Here is a 27,620-nt window from a genome sequence, read left to right as displayed (position 1 = left end):
TCCCCAGAAGAGAGGAGGAGGTAGGAGGGCAATGGCTGGAAAATTTTAAAGGCCTTGGGCCTTTCCAGCCGATGTTAGACATAGTGTAGAAATATTGAACTTTAAGATTTTAGTTTGTTCTCTTGGAATTATTGTGTTTTCCAATAAGCCTGTCTGTGTACTTAAACCACATCATCATTTGCAAGTAAAAAAAAAAATGATTGAGGCTGAAATAAAATTTTAGCCTTTGTATCTGGTAGGGAAGGCTGTTCTATAGTCTGTTTCTTTGTTTTTCTGCCACTTTAAATCTGCATCAGACCATTAGTCCATTCCCCTCCCAAAATTCTATATTTGAAAGTCCACAGAAAATTTCTGCAAAGCAAGCATTAATTTTTTTGAAGTTTTTGTTGTTCTTTAAAAAAGAAAATCTTAACTAAGTGAAGCTGCTCAAAAAAAGTTTGTTTCTGGAACATGAACAGTCCAATCCAGTTTTAAACTACTGGAAAGGAATAAAAACAACACAGGCTTCAATACCATAGAGACTCAATCCTTATTCAAATTGTATTATTTGAAAAGTTATTCTCTAAAATGATTTCACATCTGTCTACAATCAGATATGTTGATTAGTAGTGATGGTAGTTACTGAAATACAGTTGGTGAGTGCCAGGCAGTATGCGGATTGCTGTTTATTACATTCCTTATCTAATTTAATCTTCACAGGGAAGAAGACATTGTTCTTAAGAAAACTAAAGTCCAGTCAGTTCGTTTTGCTCTGAATTCCATCTCTTCTCGCCTTCTCGAGGACTTCGTCTGTGCCCCCTTCTTTCCCTCTGCAGGGTCAGTTCTGCCGGCTCATGATCGTCATCTGGAACCCCCCAGTTAAATGCTCTTCGGCTCCACATCACATTTTATCTACTACTCATTTCTCACTGCTTTCATGTAATATTCCTCAAAAGACTCCCATCTACCCTTCGGTTCGCCAGTCTAGTTGAAATAATCAGTAATCTTCATATTGCCAGGTCCAGTGGGCCCTTCTCATCTTTAACTCAGCAGTGTTTGGCACAGATGTCAAGGCCCTGCTTTTTAAATCTGTCTTCTTTCATCTCTCAAGATACCCTATTTTTCTGATTATCCACTGAGCCCTTCTCCATTCCTTTCCAGTGTCCTGTGCTGAATATTCCTCCTCCTTTTCACCTTTAAACACTGCTTACTTCAGGACTTTGGCTTTGTTCTATATGACACCCACTACCAAAAGGTTTTCATCTAGATTCTTTGGCCTTAGATACTAACTATAAGTTTGTGTTTTCATCTGAGACCTCTTCTCTGAGCACCAACCATTCCTGTCACTATTTAACACATTCATTTGAATGTTTCATAAAATCATCAACTGTAACTTTGATTTCTTACGTACAAATAGGTCCTCCCCTAATCTCCCATCTCAGTGAATGTAGGTCAAGCCATAGACTTTGAAGCCTTTCTTGGTTCTCCCTTTTCCTCAACTACTACTTCCTCAGAGTCTTATTCTGACGAAACTATCAAAGCTGCTCTTTCTCCCCCATCCTCTAGTCACTGTTGTAGCACGCGAATCATCTGTTTTGTGGCTCACTTGTTTATCTACCTCTTTCCACAAGAATGTAGTCTCCAGAAGACCCAGAACTTAGACTTTCTTATTCAAAGTTATATCTATAGTGCCTGGCAGAATCTGGTTCTCGGTACTTATTTGTTTAATAAATGAGTCAGAGCCATTACTTAAACACATACATGTCTTACTCCATTTCCCATGCTGTATTTTATTTTCAGTGTTAGCTTTTTTGTTACATTGTACACTTCTGAATTGTCCTTAATCTGTAGAGGACACAGAATTAATCTTTAGAAAAGGATGCCACCATATCTTAGCAAACAGGTTGTAAGAATATGCTGTTTAGAGCATTGCCATTTCCTAACTTCCATTACAAAGGATTATACACCTTTAGTATTTTTTTAAGAAAAAAAATTAGATAATTTGATTATGTTATATGTCAGTTATATCTCAAAGCTGGAAAAAATAAAGTTAAAAATTTTTAAAGATGTCATGATGAATTTTCTTAGATAACAAAGCAAATAGAGGGACAGATTCAGATTTTTTTTGCATTTTAAGATAAGCAGAGCAGGGCGCCTGGGTGGCTCAGTGGGTTAAGCCGCTGGCTTCGGCTCAGGTCATGATCTCAGGGTCCTGGGATCGAGTCCTGCATCGGTCCTCTACTTGTGATTTCTCTCTATCAAATAAATAAACAAAATCCTAAAAAAAAAAAAGATAAGCAGAGCAATACTTGACAAAGAACCACATTATTACTGAAATAAACCTTTTGAGTTATATAGGCTCTTTAATAATACATTATACTTGAATGGTGTGGTAATTCCCTAGAATTTAATCACTTCATTAGAACAGTAGGCACTTTGGAAAGGTTAATCCAGACAGCAACTTGATGTGTCTTTGTAATAGAAACAATGCCTCTTTATAAATACATCAGTGTCTTTGTAATAGAGACAATGCCTCTTTATAAATACATCAGTGTCCTACAAAACATAATTTGAATAATTGCCAGATTTGAGGAGAGCCATTATATGAAAGTGTGATGTGAATATTGATTTCTAATACCTCCCATGTCCTAAGCAAAGGTTCATTTTTAGGCAAAGTAGGTAGGTGGGTAGGTAGGTAGGCAGGCAGAAAGATACTCGCATTTTAGTCTTTGACCTTCTTTTAACACTAACGTCATAACTATGGATGAACTCTCAAAACTTTTAACTGAAACAGTTTTAGATTACAAAGATGTATCAAGTTTTATCATTGAAAAAAAGAAAAAAGTCAGTAAACTCCCACTGGTGGTTATTTGGAAGTGGAAGAGATGTCTGGAGTTACAGGGATTAATTATGGACTATAATCCCATAGATTTTATCCTGTAGGAATTTTAGGCCAATATGCAGTCTTTCAGTAGTAGCCCTAATCACTTGGTAATCTCATAACTGCTTAGTGCCTCTATTAATTAAATAGAATGCATGGGGGTGCCTGGGTGGCTCAGTGGGTTGAGCCTCTGCCTTCGGCTCAGGTCATGGTCTCCGGTTCCTGGAATCGAGCCCCGCATGGGGCTCTCTGCTCGGCGGGGAGCCTGCTTCCTCCTCTCTCTCTCTACCTGCTCCTCTGTCTACTTGTGATCTCTCTCTCTCTCTGTCAAATGGATAAATAAAATCTTTAAAAAAAAGGAAAATAGAACGCATGTACTTCAAAGAGACAAATGGGACAGCCTGTAGGAGAAGTAATTTTCAGATGTTACTTTGTTTTTATATTTCAGAAGAATGATTAGTAACTGTATATACTGTATATAATTCTACTTAACAGTTAATTGTAGGTGAATGCAAGATCTGTGTATGTCTATGTTTTTATGGAAAGGCCACATATTTCTGCAGTCTCGTTTCAGACTAGAAAGGCACATCAACAAAGGCTTTCTTAAGGCCTTTTTGTTAAAGATTATAAGTCTTTTTGAAAAGACTCATAAACAGGGGCCATAATTAATGATTTCCCAAATATCTTCTCTTTTGTGGCATAAATCTGCATTATATCTCAAGAAATATATTAATTAAGCCTATTTTCTTTATCTTGATCTAAGGTTAATACATCCCAGTTTTTCAGAAATTCTTTCCATTTCAGGTCTTTTCCAGCCAAAAACAAAGCACCTCATTTTGGCCTGTCAGAAATTAAAAGGCAATACAGTCTTAAAAAAAGAATCCAAATTTGTGTGGACAGGGGCTAATTTAGAGCCCCTCAAATGTGAAAGGATGGGAGGAGGCCTCTATGAACATAGCTAGGCAAGTAAATTTTTAAATCGCAACTGTAGACTAAATATTACATCTTTTCAAATTGATACAAGACCCCATAAGACTTCATTTCCGTGGGTGTTCAAAGATCATGCTAAGATCTTTTTTGGAGTGGTAAAAGACTAGGAATTCTTTAAAGTCTCAAAAGGTTTTTTTTAAAGTTTCCCAGGTTTTAAGGGCTTTGTAAATACTGGACTTTTGTAATTTAGCTTGTTCTGTGGATATACTAAGGCAAGAAAAGAAATTATTACAATTTCTTACAGTTGCATCTTGCCTTTTTCCCCTAAAATCTTGAGGTGGGGGGTGTTGTTTGCCATCAGCAAGTGGACACCATAGTGATTTTAAGTAAGTCAACTTGTAATCTTCCCATGTCGTGCATACTTGAAAAAACTAACATATATATACCTATATGCTAGCTTGAAATACTGCCTAAAACCCCATACTGTCTATAATTTCAAAAATATATGGTTGGTGCATTCCCGTCTCCCTGAAGATTTCTGCTGCTAGTTGCCCAGCTTCATTTATAAGTCCCAGATTGTCAGGTTGGCACAACCCCAAGATAACGAACATCACAGAATGAAAATAGCCTGTCCTAAACACATGCATGACCTGTGCCCTTTTCAAACAGCAGTAAACCTGAGTACAGAAACGTGTGCACTTTGGGAAGTGACGATTTGTGTGGAATCACTAAAAACCTTATCCTTGATTTACTACTTTCAAAATAAACTCACTGAATATAAAATAAGGTAAAGAAGCATGTAAAGAGATAGTCCTGGTATTTTTCATCCCAACATGTGTTGTATCATTTGCATCAATCATGATATAGAATCTGGAGGGTTTTGCTTGAGTAACCTTATTTATACAAGCAGTCTAGTCTCACTATGGTTAAAGGAAGGTATGATTGGCCATGGCATTATTTTAGTGCAATAACAATTAGTTGCCTACGTGTAGGCATAAATCTCTATGAATTATGTAACAGCCCCATAAAAGCAAACAGAAAGCATGTGTAAGAAGCATGCCACATATGATAGAGTATCTCCTAACTGTCTAGATTTTATGGCAGGAGCAGCCAGAATTTCGTAAGTATTTTTAGGGAAAGCGCTATCATTTTCATATGTCATAATAATAACAACACCAAATATATAGGAGTCTCTGTACTGTTTTGTACTGTTCTTGTAAGAGACTTGGAAGTATAATAATCTCAAGGCAGATGTTAAAAGGGACAGCCGTTATTCTTATTTTACAAAAAAAATTACTACAGTTACAAATATGGACTGTAACAAATTTTATCATTAGAAGCAGAAATCATATCCAGATATTCTGGTTTTGAGGTCATTGCACTCCACTCACTTTAATAAAATTCAAGAGTTGTTGATAAGTTCATACTTAAGTTAGTCTTGCTAATAAACATAATTTCCAGTTCTTAAATTATGGGAGAAAAAATGTCCATGTGTGTCAGTAATAGAGAAAAAAAGTATGTTGTTTTCTTATATTGCTTTAAAAATAACTTTAAAATATGGCAATAGGGTATAAGTCAGAAAGGTAAATGTTAGTATCATATACTTATACATTCCAGTCTACACCGAATTGGCTTGGTGTCAATGCCACATGTGCCCAAAGCGTAGTTGGACCCATCCTGTGAAGATGATACAGAAATACCTTGTCTCGCCATCAACAGACCACAGTCTGTTTGAACAGAATGACTTCAGTCAGTCCATGTCTTGACAATCTGAAATTGGCCTTAGACATAAGTAGAAAGTAAACTCATTTTTGTTTTTGTTTTGCAGACCAATGTATTTTCAAGGACAGGAGAGCTTATGAAATTTAAGAGTAGAGATTTACTTTAGGACCTGTTTGTGTAGTGATAAATGCAGTGTTGGCGTATTCTACAGTATACTGAGATTTTTAATGCTCTAGAGGATGCTAAATAACTATGAAATATTTATCTGACCTGTAGTTATTACTGAAATTATTGAATTAGTGGCTGGAAATATTTATGTAACATTGCCCAAAATAGATGTTTTAAAATATCATAATAATGTATGGCAATGCATCTTAGTGGTACATTTAATATTATAAATATTATTTTGGATCAAATTTCCACATTGTCATGCTTAGCTACCTAAAACAATGCACTTTCAGTTTATTAAAATATAGTTTCTATTATCCATACTTGTACCCTCAATTTTAGAAAAATGTCACTTGGTTTGATTTTAGGTACCAAAATAAGTCTCTACTTATCAACCAGCATTTGATTTTTATTAGCCTAAAAAATATTGAGACAAGTGAATAAGTAGACTATGACATAAATTGGAAATGTTACATTAAGCTTCTTATATTCAATAAGATTTTTCAGATTTTTTTTTATAACAAACACTTGTCCCCCTCTTGTGTAAAGTAGTAAAAGAAAGTGAAAGGGTTTTTTTTGAAAGTGAAAGGTTTTAAAACTATATGAAAATATCCTCACACTGTACTACTAATTTAAGGATTTGGGAGACAAGGTTTTAGCAGAAGCTTAATGTTAATTTTTCATTTCTGAGAGAGGGGCATATAGCATGCATGCTAGATAGCCATATTTACTCTGTGTCCATATGTCAGATTTCTGTTTCATGAAGAAAGATGGGGAACTGGCAATAGTCCATTTTGCACAGTACCTGTGATAATTTTAGGTTCTCTTCCATCTCTTGAACTTGTTCATTTTGGTAATACATTATCACTTTAAGACTCTGAATGGTGCTTAAATTATAGCAACTGAGGGGCATTTATATTGGACTGAAAAGTTTTTAGTACTAGTATTAACTTTTGAATTATGCTCAAGGTCTTAGACTTTACAGCATGTTTAGTTTCTTTTCATTTCTTATTAGTATTTTTCAGTACTTAATAGTCTCCTGCTCCCACCTCCAACAAGAACTTCTCTCTGTTCAACATCAGAAACGTTTTCCTATTTGGCATGTGCTTTCTAGTTCCCCAAGCAGTATAAGCAAATTGGAAAGTTCAGCTGTCATTCTTGGAAGGTCATAGATCGCACTAGCAGCCTGAGTAATCCAGGAGGTTTTAAGTATCATAGCATTTAGTTTAAAGTGAAATTTGCTCTGACAGGGCTGGCAGACCAATAGGAAAAAGAAATATTTGTGCTTGGAGAAGTGCATATGTAGAGACCAGGAGTATAACTGATGGCTGGAAGTGATTTCAGTCTAAAAAAACAAATCATTAAGAGAGTGCATAGGGGTAAAATACACAGTTCATATTTTAAAGAGTCTCAAAATGAACCAGCAACTAAGGTTAGCATTACATAGTAATTAGCTGTGGTGTTCAGGCTTTAACTCACTCAGTACCAGGCAGTCTGGTTAAACGATCACTGTGAAAACATTGCTACTTATGTTATATTCTCTTCTTTAAGCCTACAGCCATAATTTTTGTACCTTAAAAAACCAAGGTATTATGACAGATTATATAAATGTTGAGCTAGTAACAGACAAACAATTATTCAAAGGAGGTGCTAATGACTCAGTTTATTGACCTAGGGGTTAGTTAAGCAGCTCAGTAAGTTTCCTTAACATTTGGTGGTATGGAATGAGGCATTGCTTGATATTATAGAACTGCCAATTTCAAGAAGTCCTTGGACTTAACTGAAGAAATGTAAGTTAAAGATGACTAGATGGTATACTTTCATTAAAAGATTATTAAGGAAAGTTTGAGACCATTATAGGTTTGAATAAATATCACTTTGGCTTGATAATCACATCTGACAGCTTCCATTAGGCACCTATCAGAGTATTTTTTTTTTGTTTGTTTATTGCTACAAATAAGGAAAAAGAAAATATCTTCTCATGGCTCCAATTATTTCTTTCAAGTCATTGTTCTTCTCAAGCAAGCCAGTTCTGAGTACCAGAATACAGGGTTGGGTTGAAACATTCTTTTCTTGGATGTGCAGAGCAGAATAATAAGACTGAAATGGAAAGGACTTCCAGCAAGATGTTAAACTGAGCTGACTTAGAAGGTCCTCCCCATGTAGACAAATAGAAAAGATGGATAAAATGTAACAAAAAATTCATAATTCATGACCAGATTCACAAAGATAAGAAATGTACCCAGTCTCTCTCTCTCTCTCTCTCTTTCTCTCACACACACACACCCACAATAACCACCCACAAGAATATATTGAACTAAGTATAGGTTATATACTGTAGGAGAATGAAACTAAATTCCATATATAAAGCCTGGAACTTCAGTGGGCTGCCTTTTTTTCGTCATCTGAAAAAAGGACTAGATAATCTTAATTCACCAGCCTAGAAAAGTGACCAAAACTTATCTTTGGCTCCAAGGCCCTAGGTTAGGAGGATAGTCATCCAAGGGAAAGAGAAATCATAAGCTTTCTCCGTGTGCATGAGTGGGTTCAGAATTTATGTTATTCATCTAATTCAGGGAACCCCAAACCAAGAAATTGTCATTAAAATTGTTCCAGGACAATGGAATCCCCAGGGTCTTGATATATTATAAACAAATACAGAACCTGTCTGTAGAAATATTTTCCATGTTCAAGGGCCAACAGACAGGCAAAAATAATGAGTTAAAAACACACACACACACACACACAAAAACAAAACCTGAAGTTGAACACAGTAAAAAACTGTAAAGCTCATGAAGAAAGGAATGTGATGGAGTTGAATTGTCAGGTACAACAGTAAGAGCAGATGCCGAAGAATTAGAATTAATAGAAGAATCTCAATTACACTATAAGATTTTTAAAAATAAAAAGGAATTTAGAAAATTAATGGTGGTATAATATGAAAAAGTGCCAACTATAATACTTCCACATAAAAAATAAAATAGCCCCTGGAGATGGGTTAAACAACGGATTAAGATGCATTATAAGAGAAGTGTGAATTGAATGAAATTAGAGAAGCATCAGTGAAGTGGAATTTCTTTACCATTTGGAATAAATCAGTGACTATTTTATACATGCCTCTTCCATCATTACTACAAATTAGTTTTTATCTGAAGCATCTTAGTATAGTAACTAAGTTGAAAGGATCTGTCCCCAAGGTGGTATATTTCCCCTTAGAACTGACAGATGTCTTTAAAATTTTTTTTTCTAAATAAATTCCAGATGAACACTTTAAATACAGCCTCCCACTACTCATATCACTTGGCCTTGATTTTTGGAAAAATATTACTTGGTTTGATTTCACTAAAATGTGATTCTTTAAGATTCATTAGCCATTTAGTTTTCTCATAATAAAAGGAAAATTGATATTCACGCATATAAAAGATTAGTGATAAAAACTAAATGGAAAATGATAACACTTGGTATGTATTGGTAAAGCTCACCATAAGACTGCTCAGTTGTGCTCATCTACTCACTAATACAGAGGCTCAAGCTTAATAACACCCTTCAGCAGCCTCAAATATGTATTATGTACAAATTTATAGAAACAGAGGCTTTCGACACGTTCAATGAAAATTTTAGAGATTGTCATATAGTTGTAGTACCTTAACGTGCGCGTTCGTTACATCTTTCCGTGACCCAGATGATTGGCATCTTCTATCATTTTCATAGGCCCCCACATTCATAAAAGGAGAGCATTGACTATATGAGAAAGCAGTGGAAACCATATTCTGTCAATGTGGAATTTGCTGAGAGTTTAAATTTGGTAAAATTTGGTTTAAAACTTTGTGAAAGCAAATGATACTCAGTGATAAGACAAGCTCTCCATCTAGTGGTTGGTTTATAAATTACAGGCATTTAGATTTCAATAGATCTAATGCTAGGTATAATTTTTTTTTTAAGGTTTTGTTTATTTGAGAGAGAGAGAATGAGAGAGAAAGAATATGAGAGTGGTGAGGGGCAGAGAGAGACGTAGACTCCCCACCAGGCAGGCAGCCCGATGTGGGACTAGATCCTGGGACTTCAGGATCCTGACCTGAGCCAAAGGCAGTTGCTTAACCAACTGAGCCACCCAGGTTCCCTGCTAGGTATAATTTTATAGGCAGTAGATCATTCTATCTATACTTCTCTTGTTACTACATATAGGAATTTTAAGGAAAAAAATTCTTTTCTGACAGCATAGTTCAGCCTATTGATTGCAGAGGCAAAGTACTTGTACAGTCTGATTTCACCTGCATGGAACAGCACACCCTCTTAGTTATTTGATGAAGCCTGCAGGAAAGTGCCAAAATTGTTTCATTCCAATTAACTATAACCTCTAAAATTTCAGCCAGTTTTGAAATTATTTTCCTTCATTCTCAAATGGTGGAAGTATAGGGCGCCTGAGTGGCTCAGATCGTGATCCCAGCATTCTGGGATCAAGTCCCACATGGGGCTCCTGCTCAGAAGGGTGCCTGCTTCTTCCTGCTGCTCTCCCTGCTTTGTGCTCTCTCTCTCTGACAAATAAATAAATAAAATCTTTTTTTTTTTAAATGGTAAAAGTATAACTAAACTGATTTCAAAAGAGAAAAGATAGCATTTTTTTTATCAGGGAAGATAACATATTTGATTGTTTCCTCTGCCATTGCCTCTCCGGGCTCCTGTCACTCTGTGTATGGATAGCCATGATATTCTCTTAAATGTTCCCCAAGCTTTTGTCTCTTAACACCCATAGTTGCCACAGTTCTCTTGCTAAAACTCAGAAGTAAGTTTTCCCCATTTTCAAAAACCATAGACAACTCTGCAAAGTGGATAGTTAGCCTGGCATCTGAAGAGCTTTCAAAGTCTCGCCTTACCCTCCGTTTCTGGCCTTCTCTCCTGTCACCTGCTTTCACTGTAACCCTAAGGCTTCTCACGTAAGCAGCTTCTGTTCTTCAGCACCTTCTTGCGCGCTCAGGCTGCAGCATCTTTCCTCACCTGTGAGTCCTCCTTGTCCTTGTAGATCCGTCCGTTCACACAGTGAAATTCTTCTGAAGGCCTCCGTGCCCGCTACGAAGCTGGCCGTTAGCGGTGCAGCAGTTGATGAGACAGTGACTGTTTTTACCTCTGTATAGTACTTACAGTTTCATAGGAAATAAAGTAAAAAGATACATAGTGAGGAAGTGACAGACACATTAAAACAAAAGTATTTTGGCGGTGCCTGTGTGGCAGTCTGTTAAGTGTCTGACTCTTGGTTTCAGCTGGGATCATGGTCATCAGGGTCGTGAGATTGAGACCCGCACTGGTCTCCAGGCTCAGCACAGTGTCTCCTTGGGACTCTCTCTCCCTCTCCCTCTGCCCTCCCTGCTGCTTGCTCGCTCACTCGCAAATAAATAAATAAATCTTTAAAAGTATTTTCTTTAAAGACTTTCTAGCACCCTAGATTCTTTTGTAACAACTTATACATACCTCTAATATACTCTCACCATATAGTCAATATCTGCTGCTCCTCTATTCTTCTGTAGTAATTTATAAAAGTACTAGGGTAATACAACATATTACAGGAATTCTGTTCGTGTTTAGTCGCCTCCAGTCTGTGGTCAAGGACCATGTCTTATTATTGGCTTCCCAGTACCACATTTTTCTTTTAACATTGACTGTCAGCACCATACTTAACACATTGTAGGAACTCATGTCCATTTGGATGGATGGATGGATGGATGGCTGGCTACAAAGGATCACTATTATATTATACTACTACAATTTCATATTTCTAAATTTCTCATGACAAATTATAGTTAAGCTGAAATTACTGATCAATTTATAATCTTAGATAATAAGATACTGATTTTGATTCTATGATTGATATATTGGAATAATAAAAAGAATGAACTCGAAAGCTATTATAGGATCATTTTATGCAGCTCTATAATATCCTAGAAAGCTTCCTCCGAAGAAAGTTAGCCTATGTTAAGTCCTTTCACTTCAGAATCCCAAAAGAATTCCAAACTTCTTTGTAGATCACAAAGATAGGCAGTTAGTAAAAATCACTACACTCTATCACTACCCTCTATAAATACAAATATATTTATAAATATAAATATTGTCACAAAGGATTTTATTTTAGGAAGAATAGAATTCCTGAAGAAAGACCCACACCAAAAAGATGAAAGGCAACATGAAAATTTCATGTGTGTGTCTGTGTGTGTACATACACACAACTACACACCCACATACACACATTCAATGTGAGCCATTTTGTGGTAAGGACTCCTTTAAAAATTTGAGATCAATTAATTTTTAGCCTATGGTATTAGAGAGTTAGAAACAGGATCTCATTATATTCTGTGCTGATTTCAGACCACAAAATAAGTACAGTATCACATTATTTTCACTTCATTTAAGATAACCATTGAAAAGTAGCAAAGTTGTTTTAGAGAGCAAATGAGATGGTAAACATCCCAGAGACCATATCATGAGGATTGATTAAATGAGAGTTGTGAAAAAGCCTCATTAAAGAAGAATCCGTTTTCTTTTGTGGTTCCAGAGGATAATTCTAGAACTAACAGATTTCAGATCAAGATACAAAAACTTTGTAATAGTTTGATGGGCCCGTGAATGGAATGAGCTGCTTTGTGAGGATTCCCATTTATGGAGATGTTTGCAAAGAATTCTGTAGACCCAGTCGAGGCTGTTGTGAATGGAAGCGTAGTTTAGATTATTTCCAAACATGTTTCCAAGTCAAAGATTCTGTGAACCTACATTAAGAGAACGCAGCTTGAATTTACTTTTTGTTTATTTTTTGTAGCATCCTCTGATATATTCGTTATTTGCTCTGCATTCATTTTCTGACTTGAGAATTTCAAAGAAGATAAAGACTTGTGTTGCTCTTACTTAATTTTAATAAAATAATGATAATACTTTTCACTTACGCAGCACTTTTCATCCAAGGATTTCAAAGTGCTTTACAAATATGCACTAATTAAGCCTCACAAACAGCTAGAGGTAGGTGATTTCCTTCCCTCTCTACAGGAATGTCAACTCTGGCACAGAAGTCGTCAGAGCCTCAGAGTGCCTCGGACCCCTTCCTGGCTGCCATTCCCCTTGTAATGTGCTGCATGGGAACTATCACTTGTCATGCCTGGATTTCTTTTTCTCCCCTCCCTAATTTACTGCAAGTTTAGAAATACAATGAATGCTGTTAAAAATTTGTCTGAAGCCTTGTCACTATTACAGAAAATTCCGTCTCCTGCTTGCTGAATGCTATTAGATTTCCAAATGTTTGTTTAAAGATAAGCTTTAGATGTGATTTTATATTTATTGTTGAATTTCAAATATAATTTTTTACTCATGAAGAATTTGTCACTTTCCTTTCTAGGTACCCCCAAATCACTGTTCTTGGAACATAAAACTTAGTAGCAGAAGGATTTGGGGGCCTCACCTTTCCTGGTTGCCTTTTCCCAGCAAACAGGAACCATTTTCTTTGAACTAGAAATATGTGTTTTTAAGAAGAGATTGCATTTTGTTATGTTTGCTAATTTAAAGGTAAAAAATGACATCTGGACATTGAGGATAGTGGTTAAATGACACTACATAGTTCTACTTTAAAAAAGCGGTCTAGGAGTGGCATTCTCTGATCTAGAGGGACACACCCTTTCTGTGGAGGTTAGGGGTACCAGGAAGAAAGCAGGTACATATAAACTCTCATCTGAAGGGGAGCTGTCCCACGGGGCAAGAACGCAAACAGCAGACCACGGCTCAGTGTTCCTGGTTCTTGGGGTTCCTGGCGAGGGTGTGCCAGTGCCTCTGAGTCCTGAGTGGATCAGGAAAGCACAGTTTTTGCTGCCGCACTTCCCTTTTATAGTCAGCTTCTGTCCCCTTCTAGAACTTACATAAAGAATCTGCTCCTGTTTAAAGGAATACTTACTGTTTTACTCTCCTCATTTTGAACCAGATTCAACATTAACAAGGCCACATCTTTATCTCAAAGGAGAAAGTACAACATGTGCCCACATATCCCAAGAGAACATCTATCCTCAGGATTCAGCATCCTGAAAATCTAATTTCCCCTTTATATTAGAACCAAACGAGAGATTAAATAATCAAGCTATTCTGTTTCTGAGTGAATTTTATTTAAAAGATATTAATTATGTAGATACAGCTGATCTTTCATAATATAAAAGGACCTAGGATTTACATCAAAGTGCCATCCAAACTGGTCATAATGTTTCAGACTTAATTTTCTTAAAAGAGCAAGTGCATCTGTGATACATGGTGGATAATTACAGAAAAACTCACTTTAAGAGTTTCTAATTTTTCTCCTTAAAATTTTTTCCCAAACGGTATCTGTGGAAGTCTAGAAACTTTGGCCTGAACACACTTTTGTCTCTGAGTGAAGTGCTGACCACATAAATAGAACTTTATTGAGTAAATTTTCAGTGTTCAAGATCCAGTCTTACTTTAGAGGACTTCGGGGTGCAAATTCTTAACAACAATGTGACTGACATTTTTTAAGAAACAGAATATCCATTTTTCTATTTACACCACGCAGATCGATTAATGTCTAAGTTTATCCTTTTCCCTGGTGTCAAGCCATGTGGGAATACGATTTCCTTTTGGTCATAGAAATAAAATACAGTTTTGCAATTTGAACGTGTAGTGACCTTAGGCTCTCAGAACTTTAAGAGCCATTCCTCAGTGAGTGAGCACAAGCCTGACAAAAGGTCTGATATTCCTGAGAGAGTTACAGGCCACCCAAAGCATTGCTTAGGTGAGTTATGGACAGTGGCCTCTGGGGAGCAACGTGGCTGGCACCCTCCCCTTTGGGGATTGTCCTTTTGCTGCACTTCACTTGCCTTCGTGTGTTTCTCTGCCCGTCTACGCTGCCTCTTGGTCCCAAATTCCTGAAAACCTCTAGGCTGAGAAACAAAGACAAAATTAACTTGAGTTTAACCTAAGTCTCCTGCTCTTCGGCTCAGAAGAGATGCTAAAAATCCAGCTAGTGTCCGGGGCAGGCGGGCAGGAGATGAAAAATGGAGGAGTTGAAGGTCATGAGCTGTCCCACCAGCCATAGTTGAGAGTTGTTGGGACACGTGAGTGTCTGTTGGCCTTAAGGGCTTTGGGAGAAGAATGCCAGTGGCCAGCTTTCCCTTGATTTTAACTGACACGGGTGTATCTGAGTTCATGGGCTGCATTACTTCCTGAAACTTCTTTAATCAAGTTGCCTCTAGAGCAGTGTTTCGCTTCATCATAAAATTAAAATGTCTTCCCAGGAGACCAAAGTAGGAAGGACATGCCTATATTTCGCCATTTCAAAATAAAATTCAGACTTAAAACATGTCGGTCAACTTTTAGGAATTACAGACACGGTTTTTTATTTAGAAGGAGCCGAAAAGTTTGTTTTCTTTAGGATCACTCACTAACGAATGCTAACATAAAACTTTTATCTCAGAAAACCCGTTTCCCCGAGCAGTAAGTTCACATGAATAATACGCCCTATACATATTCTAGTTCTCTACATTAAGTACCCAGTCCGTCTTGGTGCACACGTGCACACACGTGCACATACACAAGTTATTTAAAACAGCCTTTTAATCAATAGTACTTTTGTGTTTTAATCTCATTTTGAGTTGTGAGAGGAAGTTAGTGCCTCTTTATTTTTTAGTCATATTGAGATTTTGCTGATAAAGTATCTTCCCATCTAGTATACTCTCTAATATTAAAACATTTAAAGGTGTTTGTTTTTTCCAAGTTTCTGTTTCTGCATCATAAGTTGTTCCCTTTGGTCAGACATGAGCTCACTAGCACTCCCTGCATGAGCCGTGCATGGGCATGTCATAGCTGCCATCTCCGCCTGACAAAATAAGTCTCTTGTTGTTTTGCTAAGTGTTGCAGAATTCTCTGATCCTTAACAAGTGCTTTGGAGAAAAGATTTTCTTTTAAATCTATCAGTAGATGAAAGAATAATTTTTAAAGTAATAAAGGTTATCCATGCTTCAAGTATCTTTATAACTCTGAACATTATAGGCTTCTGTTATTTCCATAGAATAAACTGAAACAAAATTTATAATTGTCTTACTGTCATTCAAAAGAAACATGTATGATTTATTTGGGTTTTTTTAATTGAGGACTCAGAGAAGGATTTGCAGAACAAATCTGGCTAACTTAAATATTGTAAAATTCCTTGTCTTACTCTTTCAATTTAGGCTTATAGTATGATTTGGCCCTAGGTTAGAGTTTACTACTAAAATTCAAAATGCATGTCCTTATTAATAATACTGTATCTTCATATGAAAAGATGATCTTATGATGAATAGTAAAACTCATCTTACTACAGTTTTAGTTTTATCATTCCCTAGCAGTGTATTACTGATACTTGCCAGCACATAACATCTTTTCATATTCTAGCATAAAAGCCATATATGAATGTAATTTATTAAAGCTCTTCTGATCTGGCCTCCTTTCTGTCTTGAATAGCACCTGATGACAGAGGTTTCCCACTTTTTAACACATTGTTAGAAGTAAATATTTATTATACACATATTTGTGACTAAATTAATTTAATACTATACATATTATATAATGTATATGTATATTTGTGTATATTTCATATATGTGTGTGTGTATACCTATACACACACGCACACAAGAGAAAGGCCTGCCTAATGATAGCCACATAAATCACTTTTGCTGCTAGGAAGAAAATCTTGGTGGTGTAAAGTTCCCAGACTCCCTTGGCCTACATTGTGGTTGGGTGATGAACAATATAACTTACCACACCTTTTTCTCTTTCCAGCCTTGGAATGGATGGCTTTGGCCAGCCAGTTGGCATTCTTGGACGCCCTGCCACAGCTTACGGATTCCGCCCTGATGAGCCTTACTACTATGGCTATGGATCTCGATAAAGTCATCCCTTTCTGTGTGTGCTCTCAGCTTAGAAGAAATCTGTGTGGGTTGGGTTAACTTTGAATCTTGGCTAATAATGCATGTGGATATTACTGCAGGTCTGTGTTTTTGTTTTTTTTTATTTTCTAGTGTTGTTAGCTACAAATTAACTCTGATCCCTCTGTCCTCTGTTACATATAGTTAGACCCTGTTCACCACATCTTGGATGGTGAATAACATTTCCCGTGTTATTCATAGAGACACAAAAGTAAACGCTGAAAAGCATCCAGCCTGGAAAACACACTACATTATGTACATTGAGTGACTAATTTAATTTCTATTAAAAAGGATAAAGTGCAAATGAATTAGTGATAGTCATGTGTTTGTATGTAATGTGTTTCACACCTGCTTGTGTAGGTGCGTGTGGATTCTCTTTTCCCTGCGCTTTCTCTGTAAACTCGAGTACTTCAGGTGATGTGTGTGGCTTTCAAGTTTATGCAAAGAATATCATCCTTTTTTTCCCGTGCCGTCTTCCTTTCCAGGGCTGCTTCCCAAAGTTAACTAGTTTTCAGTGAGTAATGGAACATGTGCCATAGATGATGTGACATATGCGTAGAATCTCTTCAGCAATTTGAATTCTTGTCTTTCTCATTTTAAGGTAGAAAGCCTGAGATGTCTGTTAGTGCATGTGAAACTAGATTCGTATTGGGTTTTTAATTTTATTATTTGTGTCATCTAAAGTATGGAAAAGCCATCTCACAGGAAAACTAAGGAACAGCATATTTTTGTCACCTGTTTCCCATTTGTTTTCTTGTTTTTGTAAGATTTGGGTGGTAAGAAATAGACATTATAATTAATAATGAATTTTGAAAGCAACTCATTAATGTTACAGTGTTGGAAATATACTTGACAAACACAGCAAAACAAATAACCGTAACACAGAGATAGTTCCTTGAGTCCCTGCTATGGAAGGAGTAATGTTGGGCTTTGAGGGAAATACACAGATCAAAAATAAGACTTCTGTCCTGGAATTTTAAAACCTCAGTGGTCTACTGCAGTATTTATTTGGCTTGATTTATATTTTAAGCATAGAATAATAGAGCTGGAAAGGGCCTTTAAAAGAACTCCGTGTATCTATGGATTTGAGAGACCAAACACATAAACATTTTAAATATTGTGAGCAGATTGTCTTAATCACCCGCTGTGTATCGGGAAGCATGTGTGCTCCCGGGGAGTGACTCGACCTCACAGCCTAATCGATCTTCCGGAAGGCACCCATTTACTTGTCGCAGTTTCCGTTTAACCACAGCGCATCGAAGCTGGAACGAGCCTTTGACGCGAGCCCTGCCCCGGTCCGGGGGAAGCCGCCGTGGCCGGGACCCGGGGAGACGGGCCCAAGCTCGTGCGTCCGGCCGGTGCGTGCCGCGGCTCCGGGTTCCAAGCCGGGGAACGCCAACCTGCTCCGTGTTCTTGAGCCGCAGGCAAAGTCTGGACGCGCGGGAGAGGCGAGGTCAGAGGGCGGGAGAGGGGAGGTCAGAGGGCGGGAGAGGCGAGGTCAGAGGGCGGGAGAGGCGAGGTCAGAGGGCGGGAGAGGCGAGGTCAGAGGGCGGGAGAGGCGAGGTCAGAGGGCGGGAGAGGCGAGGTCAGAGGGCGGGAGAGGCGAGGTCAGAGGGCGGGAGAGGCGAGGTCAGAGGGCGGGAGAGGCGAGGTCAGAGGGCGGGAGAGGCGAGGTCAGAGGGCGGGAGAGGCGAGGTCAGAGGGCGGGAGAGGCGAGGTCAGAGGGCGGGAGAGGCGAGGTCAGAGGGCGGGAGAGGCGAGGTCAGAGGGCGGGAGAGGCGAGGTCAGAGGGCGGGAGAGGCGAGGTCAGAGGGAAAGCAACATTCCGGGCGCGACTTCCCGGGCCGCGGAGCCGCTGCGGAGGACGAGGCGCGCCGGGGCCGGCCGGGCGGGCCCCGAGGAGCACGTGCTTCCCTCCCCGCGCGGTGGTCTCCGGAGTCGGAGCTTCACAGATCGCGAGTTGGGAGACAGCCCCACCCGGCCGCACGCCTGCTTCCAGAGTCTGTTTCTTGTCACCGACGAGCTTCCGCCGGCCGCCGCCGTCTCCGGTCCTGAACCGCGACGCCAGGTCTATGAGCTGATCTTCACTTTTCCGCCACGTTTCCAAGTGTCCCCGGCAGGATTTGTCCGAACGCCCTGCAGCTGCCTCGGCAAGTCTTCCCACAGCCAAGCACTGGGGTACACGGAGGTTTTCCGTGAGGTGAGCGTAGGCCTTTGGCGTCTTCGTTGCTAGTTTAATGGGAAGATGGAAAACCCTGAACCTCCTCAGATACCAAAAATCGCACATACACGTTCTCGCCAGGTTGAAAGTCCACCAAAGCGATACTGGGGCGGGCTTCGGTGCTATGTGCTCTCTGGAGTCCGGCAGCGCCTCCCTGCTTGTCTGGAATAAAGACGGGCCTGAAATACAGAGGCACGAAGGAAAGAACACTGAGAGAAAAAAAATCAGTAATCTGGAAGAAAAAGTCAAAAAGCTCTGTAAGGAGGCAGAGGACAAGAATGTAGATTAAATAAGAATAATACAGAAGGTAAAAATCAGAGCACCAACATTCGGCTGGTAGGTTTTCCAATAAAAGTCTTTTTAAAAAGTGACAGGAATGGTGAGCCTGGGTGGCTCAGTCAGCTAAGCAGCCGACTCTTGATTTTGGCTCAGGTCATGATCTCCGGCTTGTGAGATGGAGCCCCGCGTCAAGCCCTGGGCTCCGAGTTGGGCATGGAGCCTGCTTAAGAGGCTCTCCTCCTTCCCTCCACCTATCTCTCCAAAAAGCAAATAAATAAAAATTCAAAAAAGTTGAAAGATACAAGAGCAATAGCCAAAATAGAAGAAAACATCTCTGAGCTACAATGAATTTTTCCCTACAATACAGTAACCATTTTTTAAAATGGGTGTGACTTCTATCTTGATGTAATCTAGAAAAATTCTTGAGAAATAGGAATTTAAAATTCCATGAGAATCCTGAAGAGAAGGATAAAAGGAAACAGACTTCCTTCCAAGAAACGGACTGTCTTCAGGCTTCTGACGTTCCATGGCCCCCACTCAAGAGCCTTCCCTGGCCCCAGAGGGAAGGGGACTCTCCTGGTTGCACCGGTGCCCGGCAGGAGTTGTATTGGTGATGAACTGATAACTTCTGCATATCTCCCACTGCTCCCCATCGGGAATGAGAGTATCCTTGGTGATTATCCTGTTCCTGTCCCAACCACTGGTTGTTGCGTAGAAGTGGACAGGGGAGGTGGCAGATAACCTCTTACAGTTCACAAGTCTCTGAATCAAGAGGAACCAAACTCAAGTAGAACCTGAAAACCACACCCAGGAAGCCTCATCCTCTGCTGAGTATGATTTTGTGATGGTATCTTGCACTTCCAGCCACAGCCTAATGACATAATGTTATGAGACTTTTGGGCTAGGAGGGAGCATATTTTGCATGTGAACAGAATGTTAATAATTGTGGCCCAAAGGCAATATGTAAAGACTGAGAAAGGTGGTCATGATACTCTTGAGCTCTTCCCACCATCAGACAGACTCTGTTTAATCACGTCTTAAATTTGGGCTCACATAACACCCAGCTTTGACCCCCAGAACATGGCAGAAATGATGTCTGAGTCTAGGACCTACACCTCCAGGAGACTTGCAGCTGCTGCCTTTGCCCTGTGGTTTGCTCCCTGACACTGACAGGCTGTGGAGAACTTGGAAGAGAAGCCCAGGCATCTCAGCTGTCTCGCTGGGGCACCCCTCCTCCCTCCGTGGACAGCTCACCCAAATGCACTCTTGCCGGTGAGCCCAAGAAAGACCAGTAGAGGGACTGCCCGGTCAATTACAGAAAGCTGACTTCCTGTGAAAAGTGATAACGTGCTGCTGTTTTAAGTTTCCGAGTTCTGGGCTGATGCGGCAGGTGGTATTTTCAAAAGATGCCCGCCCCACGCATTCCGGCTCACATGCGCATCTTACAAAGTTACACTGATAATTCTCCAGTTAAACACAGAATCCATACCCTTCCTCTTGAACCTGAGTGGACTTTTTTTTAAACTGTTTCAATCAGTAGAGTTAAGCAGAAGTCAGAAAGACTTAAAGCTAAGACAAAGTCCTTTCAATGCTGCCTTGTTCTCTTGGGATGCTCATTCTTAGAGCCGGCTGCCATGATGTGAGAAGGCCAAGCAACAGGGAGAGGCCATGTGGAGGGGCTGCGGTAGGTGGTCAGAGCAGAGGACACAGCAGACAACCAAGCAGTCAGCCGCTAAGGTGAATGAACCTCCCCAGGATTCCAGCCCCAGCTCTGGAGCCACCGCAGCTGAGGCCTCAGAAGCCAAGATGAGTGCCCTGCCCTGCCCCACCCTGCCTAACCCTTGCAAATTCATGAGCAAAAAAACAGGTCATGTTTTAAGCTACTAAGTTTGTGATGGTCTGTGACTCAGCAGTTGATAAGCAATACAAATTCTATCCAAGAGGGATCTATCCAAAGGCCTATACAAATCCTCAGATCACAAGTACTCTGCCCTCCTCAAGCCTCCTTCCGTTCTCCTCACATCTGTCCCCACCACAAATACCGTCCACAGACACAGAGATGATGAGTTCCTGAGTTACCACCTCAGGGAAGACTAAGAGAGAACAATGTGCCACTCTGAAATCTGAGGAATTTAAATTCATCTCAAGTTACTACAAATCATGATCTCTCAAGGCATTTAGAAATATTTTGATTACCAGAGGTCCAATTTACCAGACTTTGCAGTGTCACACACACGCAAAAAGTACTTTTATTTGAAACTCATGACCACTCAATATAGAAACCCTGCAGTTAATTAACCGTGAAAAGAAATGTTTAATGTGAATATCACCTCTCTTCTCCTTTTCTCTTCCAAGCCTTCAATCTCTCTAGGTCGGTAGTTCAGGCCACTGAAATAAGTGATTTGCAATCTGGAGGATGGTAACTGCTACTCAAAACCAGAATAAATCTCTCATGAGTCAGCTTCCCCACCCCCCTTGCCTACAATATGCCAGTGTCTGAAGTCTGCTGTGTAATGAGCTCTGGCCTAGTGCATCACCGTGAAGTCGAGCCCACAGAGCACGACTATTACCGTTTGCACCAGGTGGGACACGGAGCTGCCCATCAAGGCCTAGATCCCACGAGGGCAGGGTCAGGAAGTGTTGCTTTTCAATTAGCTTAACTTTCAGAGCTCATTTATTTCCAGTGCTGGGTATGAAGGAATCCGCTTTAATTCGGTGATTTTGAAACAGAGACCCACGGAAGTTTGGGGAACTCAAGGTATCTGCAAAGTCCAGAAATCTAATGGGATACTTTGGAAAGGGAGGCCAAGCTTATCAGTCATTTCTCATCGAAATTAGTTGAGTCTAGCTACTTGTTTTGTTCCTGAGTCTGTCTGTCTTTCTTTCTTTCTTTCTTTCTTTCTTTTTAAGATTTTATTCATTTATTTGACAGACAGAGGTCACAAGTAGGCAGAGAGGCAGGCAGAGAGAGAGGGGGAAACAGGCCCCCTGCCGAGCAGAGAGCCCGACGCAGGGCTAAATCCCAGGACCCTGAGATCATGACCCGAGCCGAAGGCAGAGGCTTTAACCCACTGAGCCCCCCTGTCTTTATGACTCTTCCCAATTGATTTTCCATTTTTCTGACACTTGATTTTTAATAATGTCACCAGCTAGACTCCGAGACCTGACCTTTACTGCCCACCTGCTTGTACTCACCCACCTGTGTTTCACATTGTTCCTTAAGCACTTCTTTCCAGCTGACCTCTCAATTCAGGCAAATGGAAACTGAAGCTGCCCCTCCAGTGACAGTGACTGCCCTGACAAGACCTCCAGCGGGTCCAGACTACCAGACCAGTTTGAGTATAACCTCTGACTTCCACTGTGCAGAGGGCCACGGGGTGACTTCTAGAGCGACCAACAACTACGTTTACTTCAATATAATCTCAAAAATCTCCATCCGAGGAGGAGCACAAGCCTCATTCACACAACTCCGATGTGTGACAGGCCTGCTCCTTAAAGCACATGTGCGACTTCACACCCTCCTCTACATCCCATGACAAGGTTTCCCCACCTAGATAGTCCTCCTTACCCTAAAAGAAAGGAGCCCATCCACCCTCGCTCCGGAGTCCTAGCTTGAGAAGCCATTCTCTTGATCTGTTGCAAATTAACTTTGTGCAACAGCTCTGCCTGATGTGTGACTCCTGTTACTTCAGTTTCAGTAAGAGAGTCTGGCATAAGGCACCTGCTGGTCATGCGGAGTCCCCCTCTGGTACAGCTGTTGCACAGTGGCCACACGAAAAGGATACCCGTGCTCCTTCACGTACACACGTGTGCCTGCTCACACACATTATGTGGGGTTTATTGAGAAATAATTCACATGCTGTGAAAGTCACTATTCCAAAATGTACAATTCAGCAGTTATTTTTAGTATATTCACAAGGTTGTGCAACAGTCACGACTATCTAATTCCCAACGTTTTCATCCCCCGAAAAAGAAACTCCATACCAGTTGGCAATTCCCACGTCCCCTCTACCCTCAGACCCTGGCCGTTCATCTGCTGTGTCTGTGGATTTACTGGTCCCAGACATTTCATAGACATGGACTCATACAATATGTGGCCTTTTGTGTCCGGCTTCTTTCATGTCATGTCCTACAGTTCCTCCAGGCCGCGGCATGTGTCAGTGCTTCTCATGTGTCTGAATAATGTTCTGTTGCATGGATACGCCACTTCTTGCTTATCCATTCATCACTCTGGCCACTGGGGAGCAGAAGAGCGCCAGCGAACTGAAACCTGACCAGGCTTATTCCCCAGCCCTGTCTCTGTTGTGAGAGTTCCCCTGAGGACGGCTGCTGTTTCAGTCGTTCTTCCCAAACTCTCTTAGCGAGATCACATCTTCATGTAATACGTAAGTGCCCTTCCTTGCTCTGATTTCCCGTTATCAAAATGCCCTGCTTACCTACTTCATGTAGGGCGACTCTGCTTTCAGCACCTCTCTGCCTGATTCCCTTAGGTCTTTCTTGCTCTCCTGTTTCTTAGAGAAGGCAAGAAAGACTAGTAAGCCCCTCCTCGTGCGCTCTCGCCTCTTACCAAAGGAGCAGGGAGCAGCAGGGGTGCTGTCCTGTGCCTTTGTGGCACAGGCCTCTTTCCTGTCCACTTGGTGGTACACACCGGTGTGGCCTTTGCTGCTGAGAATGTCCCTGGAGTCTATTTTCCCCAGACAGTGAGAAAGAGAAGTATATAGAAAGAGTGAAGAAAACAGATGTTGCAAGAAAAAGGGAAAAGAATTTTTAAAACCTTTGGTGCCAAAAGGAAAGGCAAAAGCTTGAAGGAGGAGCTCTGAAATTTCTGGGATCTGTTTGTATGCTTGTTTTTAAAATGTCTGCTGACCAGTTACTTATGCCATCCCTTTGTCCCAGGGACACTCAGTTGCCCCAGGTAGCTGCTGCGTCCTCGATTTACAGCACAGACTCGGGTGAGCGTGTGCAGGGAGCAGGGGGAATAACTCAGGAGACGAGGTGGTCCATGGTCACGCAGGAAGACTCGTGGGAGTGGTGAGGCACATGGACTTTTATTTTTAAGGAAATGGGGCAAATAATGTTTAACTTATCCTGAACTAGATTGAGAAAATAGAAAAAACTAGAACTGAGAATATAGCAGAGAATCACTTGTCATTATTTCTCAGATGAAGTGTGTGACATTGACGGAACTGCCATCTACACCTTATTAGGAAATGCCCACACTGACCCTCTAGTCATTCCGAAGTCCTTCATAGATGCTACTGCAAGCCCCGCCCCAACATTACGAATAATCATGAGCGCTGGTTTATAGACATAAGACTGCAAGAGCTTCCAATCTAACTGTTCATTTCAGCTCCTTATTTCTTTATTAAATTAACTTCAAAATTACAGAAGTAACATATGTTCATGGTAACACATAAAACTATGCAGATACACAATGCGAAAGAAGTAATCCCTGGTCCCTACTCCCCACGGGGACTGTTAACAGATTAGCGCATATCTTTTGATATTTCTATTAATTCTGTGGAAAAAAAAATTCAACCAAGTAAATTTGGAGAACTAATTGGCTTTGTTAACCAATTCAAGAATGAAGCATCCCATCTAGCAAGAAGAAAGGAGCTCTGAGCAGTTGTACAAAGTAGAAGGTTTTTATAGGAAGGGGGTGGGGCAAAAAGTTATTGCTAAAAAAAAAAAAAAAAAAAGGATTCTTCCAGGCAAGGTCACTTTCTTTTAGGGAGAATGACTAGGGGGTGGAGGGGGGGGTTGTTTTGTTTTGTTTTAAAGATTTTGTTTATTTGACAGAGAGATACAGAGAGGCAGGCTCTCCACTGAACATGAAGCCCCATGCCGGGCTACATCCCAGGGCAGATGCTTAACCGAGCCCCTCACTAGGAGGGGGCACTAATCATGCGGATGATCTCATCTTCCTGTGAGGGATGGAGGGTCCATGTGGCAGACCCATTGGCACCCATCAGAGAATTTCTGACTAACTCCTTAAGGCTACGTTACTGGGGAGGGTTGAAACTGTAGCTAGATTAGGCAAAGGCCTGGTTTGGCTCAGCCCAAGTTACACCATTTTGGGCCTGTGGTTTTCTAACAATTCATTTATTAATACTTGTTGAGCTCCTGAGCTAGGCATTTTTCTAGGCACCTAGGATCAATCAATGAACAAAGAAGAGATTCTTTTCCTTGTAGAACCTACAGTAGAGAAAGAAGCCATTCAAATATAATTTTTTTAAAAGGTAGAATGTAGTCTCTCGGGCAAATATGAGAGTCACATCACCTTTTCAGTGATGCTGTCTTCGGAGCTCCATCTAAAGTAACTCCCTTTCCTCTCCTGTCTTCTCCCTACCTTGTTGCTCAGTAAAACATTAGCAGTATGCTACCGTAGTTAAGAATACGAAATCTGTACACAAACTACTTTAGGACATTACCAGCTGTGTGACTTGGTTGAAATAACTGTTAGTGGCGGGTTCCTTCCTGGCTTCTGTGTAGACCTTGGTTGTTGAGTTCAGCCAAGAAAGAATTCAGAGCCAAACTCTCAGGTAAGCAAGAGTTTATTATAAAAGTGAAAGTACATTCTCAAGACGGCAATCATACTGAGAGTCTTAGTGTCTTTTCTTTTTATCCTTGCATGGCTTATGGATCATAGCTAGGATGGTCTCCAATCAAGGGTATTTCCAGTCATCTGAGGGACTCCTCCTAGCTGTTGAGAAGGGGAGTTTGGGCCCTATATGGCCCTTGTCAGTACTGTCCTGGCGGCCATCTTTCCTCAGAGGGGAGAAAACTGCAATGCAAATGTATTATAATTAAGGCATAGGTTATGAACATTGGGGAGGGTATGTGTTTTGGTGAGTGCTGTCAAGTGTGTAAACCTGGTGATTCACAGACCTGTACCCCTGGGGATAAAAATACATGTTTATAAAAAGAAAAAAAAAAAAAAAACAACAACAAATATACAATAAGAAAAAAAAAAATTAAGGCATAGGTTATTGTAGGGCTGCAGGTTATAGGGAGGAATGCATGCATATCCTCCAGGGGTCTTTTCCAGTTCTTTGTGCCTTGGTGGTGGTCAGCAGTTTCTTGCATTTTTGTCTTTTTAATGGTTGGGAAGTCCCGGGACACCTGGGTGACTCAGTCAATTAAATGTCTGCCTTCAGCTCAGGTCATGATCCCAAGGTCCTGGGATCAAGCCCTGTATTAGGTTCCCTACTGAGCAGGGAGTCTGCTTCACCCTCTCCCTTCCCCTGCTTGTGTTCCTGCTGTTTCTGAAATACATAATTTTTTTTAAATGGTTGGAATATCCTATCTCCTGATCACATCTAGCCAAGTACCTATTCTATCATAACCTCTCTGTACATCGGTTTCCTCATGTGTGACACGCTGTTGCTGTCTGGCTTAAATGAATTAAATTCCAAGATATGCTCTTTTACCTATTTGACTATTCTACACTGATTATTTTTAAGAAACTGCAAACCCAGAAGTTCTGAAAACTGAGTAGAAGTTACCGTTTTGTAAGAGAGATTTACATGTAGAAGGGAAAGGTCCATTCATAAAAGGGGGATGACCATAAATCTCTAGAAACTGTTATCAATGGAGGAGGAATGAATTTAAACCTTATCCTTGTTTACTGGACTTTTGGTAAACTTTCAAAAATGCTCCCCCCCCCCCCCCGCCTCCACCCCTTCTGTGGAGATGGTATTTAAGGTGATGGTTTTGGTCATTTGGTTTTTCTGGGCCTTTCCCATATGTACAGGACGTATACATGTTATTAAACTTCTGTTTGATTTGACTTTCTCACGTCAATTTGTTAGCACAGCCGGAAGAATCTTGAAGGGCAGAGTGGAATTGCTCCTCTTTAACACCTTGTTTTATTTTTTAATAGAACTTAAATTGTACAAACTGACTTTTGTTCATTTGTATTCTTAGTGTCCGTTTCTCCCCCTACCCGTCAACCCCTAAAATTTGAGGCCTGTGAGAACAGGGCCTCCACCCTGCTTTGTCTGCGGATGTTTCCAGGCCTTAGAGCCGAGGCCGGCAGAGTCGGGACACGACAAAGCGTGCGCTGTGTTGAGTCAATACCCGCGGAATAAGCGTGAGTTGGTGACATGTGTGACACGTGCGACACGTGTGACATCCGCGGACGTGCAACCCTGCAGAGCGCTCAGAGCTCACCGAGCTGGCAGCGTTCCTCACGACGAGGACATCAGTCCCTCTGCGCGGCCGGCGCGACGCTCGGCCCGGGGAGCAGCCACCCCCAGTCCTCAGGAAGGCGCCCCGCGGGGACAGCCACGCGCAGTCCCCGCCCCGCCCCCTACGAAGGCCGCACTCCAGGCGCGCCCACGGCGGCGCTGACGGGCTGACGGCCGCCTCAGCGCCACAGCGAACAGCAGAGACGGGCTCAGAAGAACCCGAGACGCGCCAGTCGTCGAGTCCGTCCGAAGACGCTCTCCGCGTCCGAATACGCGGGTCCGGAAAGCCGAGCCGGCCTCGGGCCTCGGGCCT

The 27,620-nt window shown here is 40.9% G+C and overlaps 1 protein-coding gene across 6 annotated transcripts in view; it reads left to right on the top strand.

The window, feature by feature from the left end:
* KIFAP3 (kinesin associated protein 3) overlaps positions 1-16,926 on the top strand; it is a 176,477-nt gene extending 159,551 nt beyond the window's left edge. For 5 of the 6 annotated variants that reach the window (XM_082702692.1, XM_082702693.1, XM_082702694.1 and 2 more), the window contains one exon: positions 16,473-16,926. In XM_082702692.1, the coding sequence (XP_082558818.1) occupies positions 16,473-16,581 (109 nt within the window). In that variant the 3' untranslated portion in view covers positions 16,582-16,926. Of the gene's footprint in view, positions 1-12,613; positions 12,683-16,472 lie in introns of all 6 variants that reach the window. The other variant, XM_082702699.1, reaches the window with a different exon arrangement.
* The last annotated feature ends 10,694 nt before the right edge of the window (positions 16,927-27,620 follow it).

The sequence above is a fragment of the Mustela nivalis genome, assembly GCF_964662115.1.
Source record: "Mustela nivalis genome assembly, chromosome: 16".
Taxonomy (NCBI): Eukaryota; Metazoa; Chordata; class Mammalia; order Carnivora; family Mustelidae; genus Mustela; species Mustela nivalis.
Note: the sequence above shows the minus strand (reverse complement) of the source record. Positions and strands in the feature narration are given on the sequence as shown.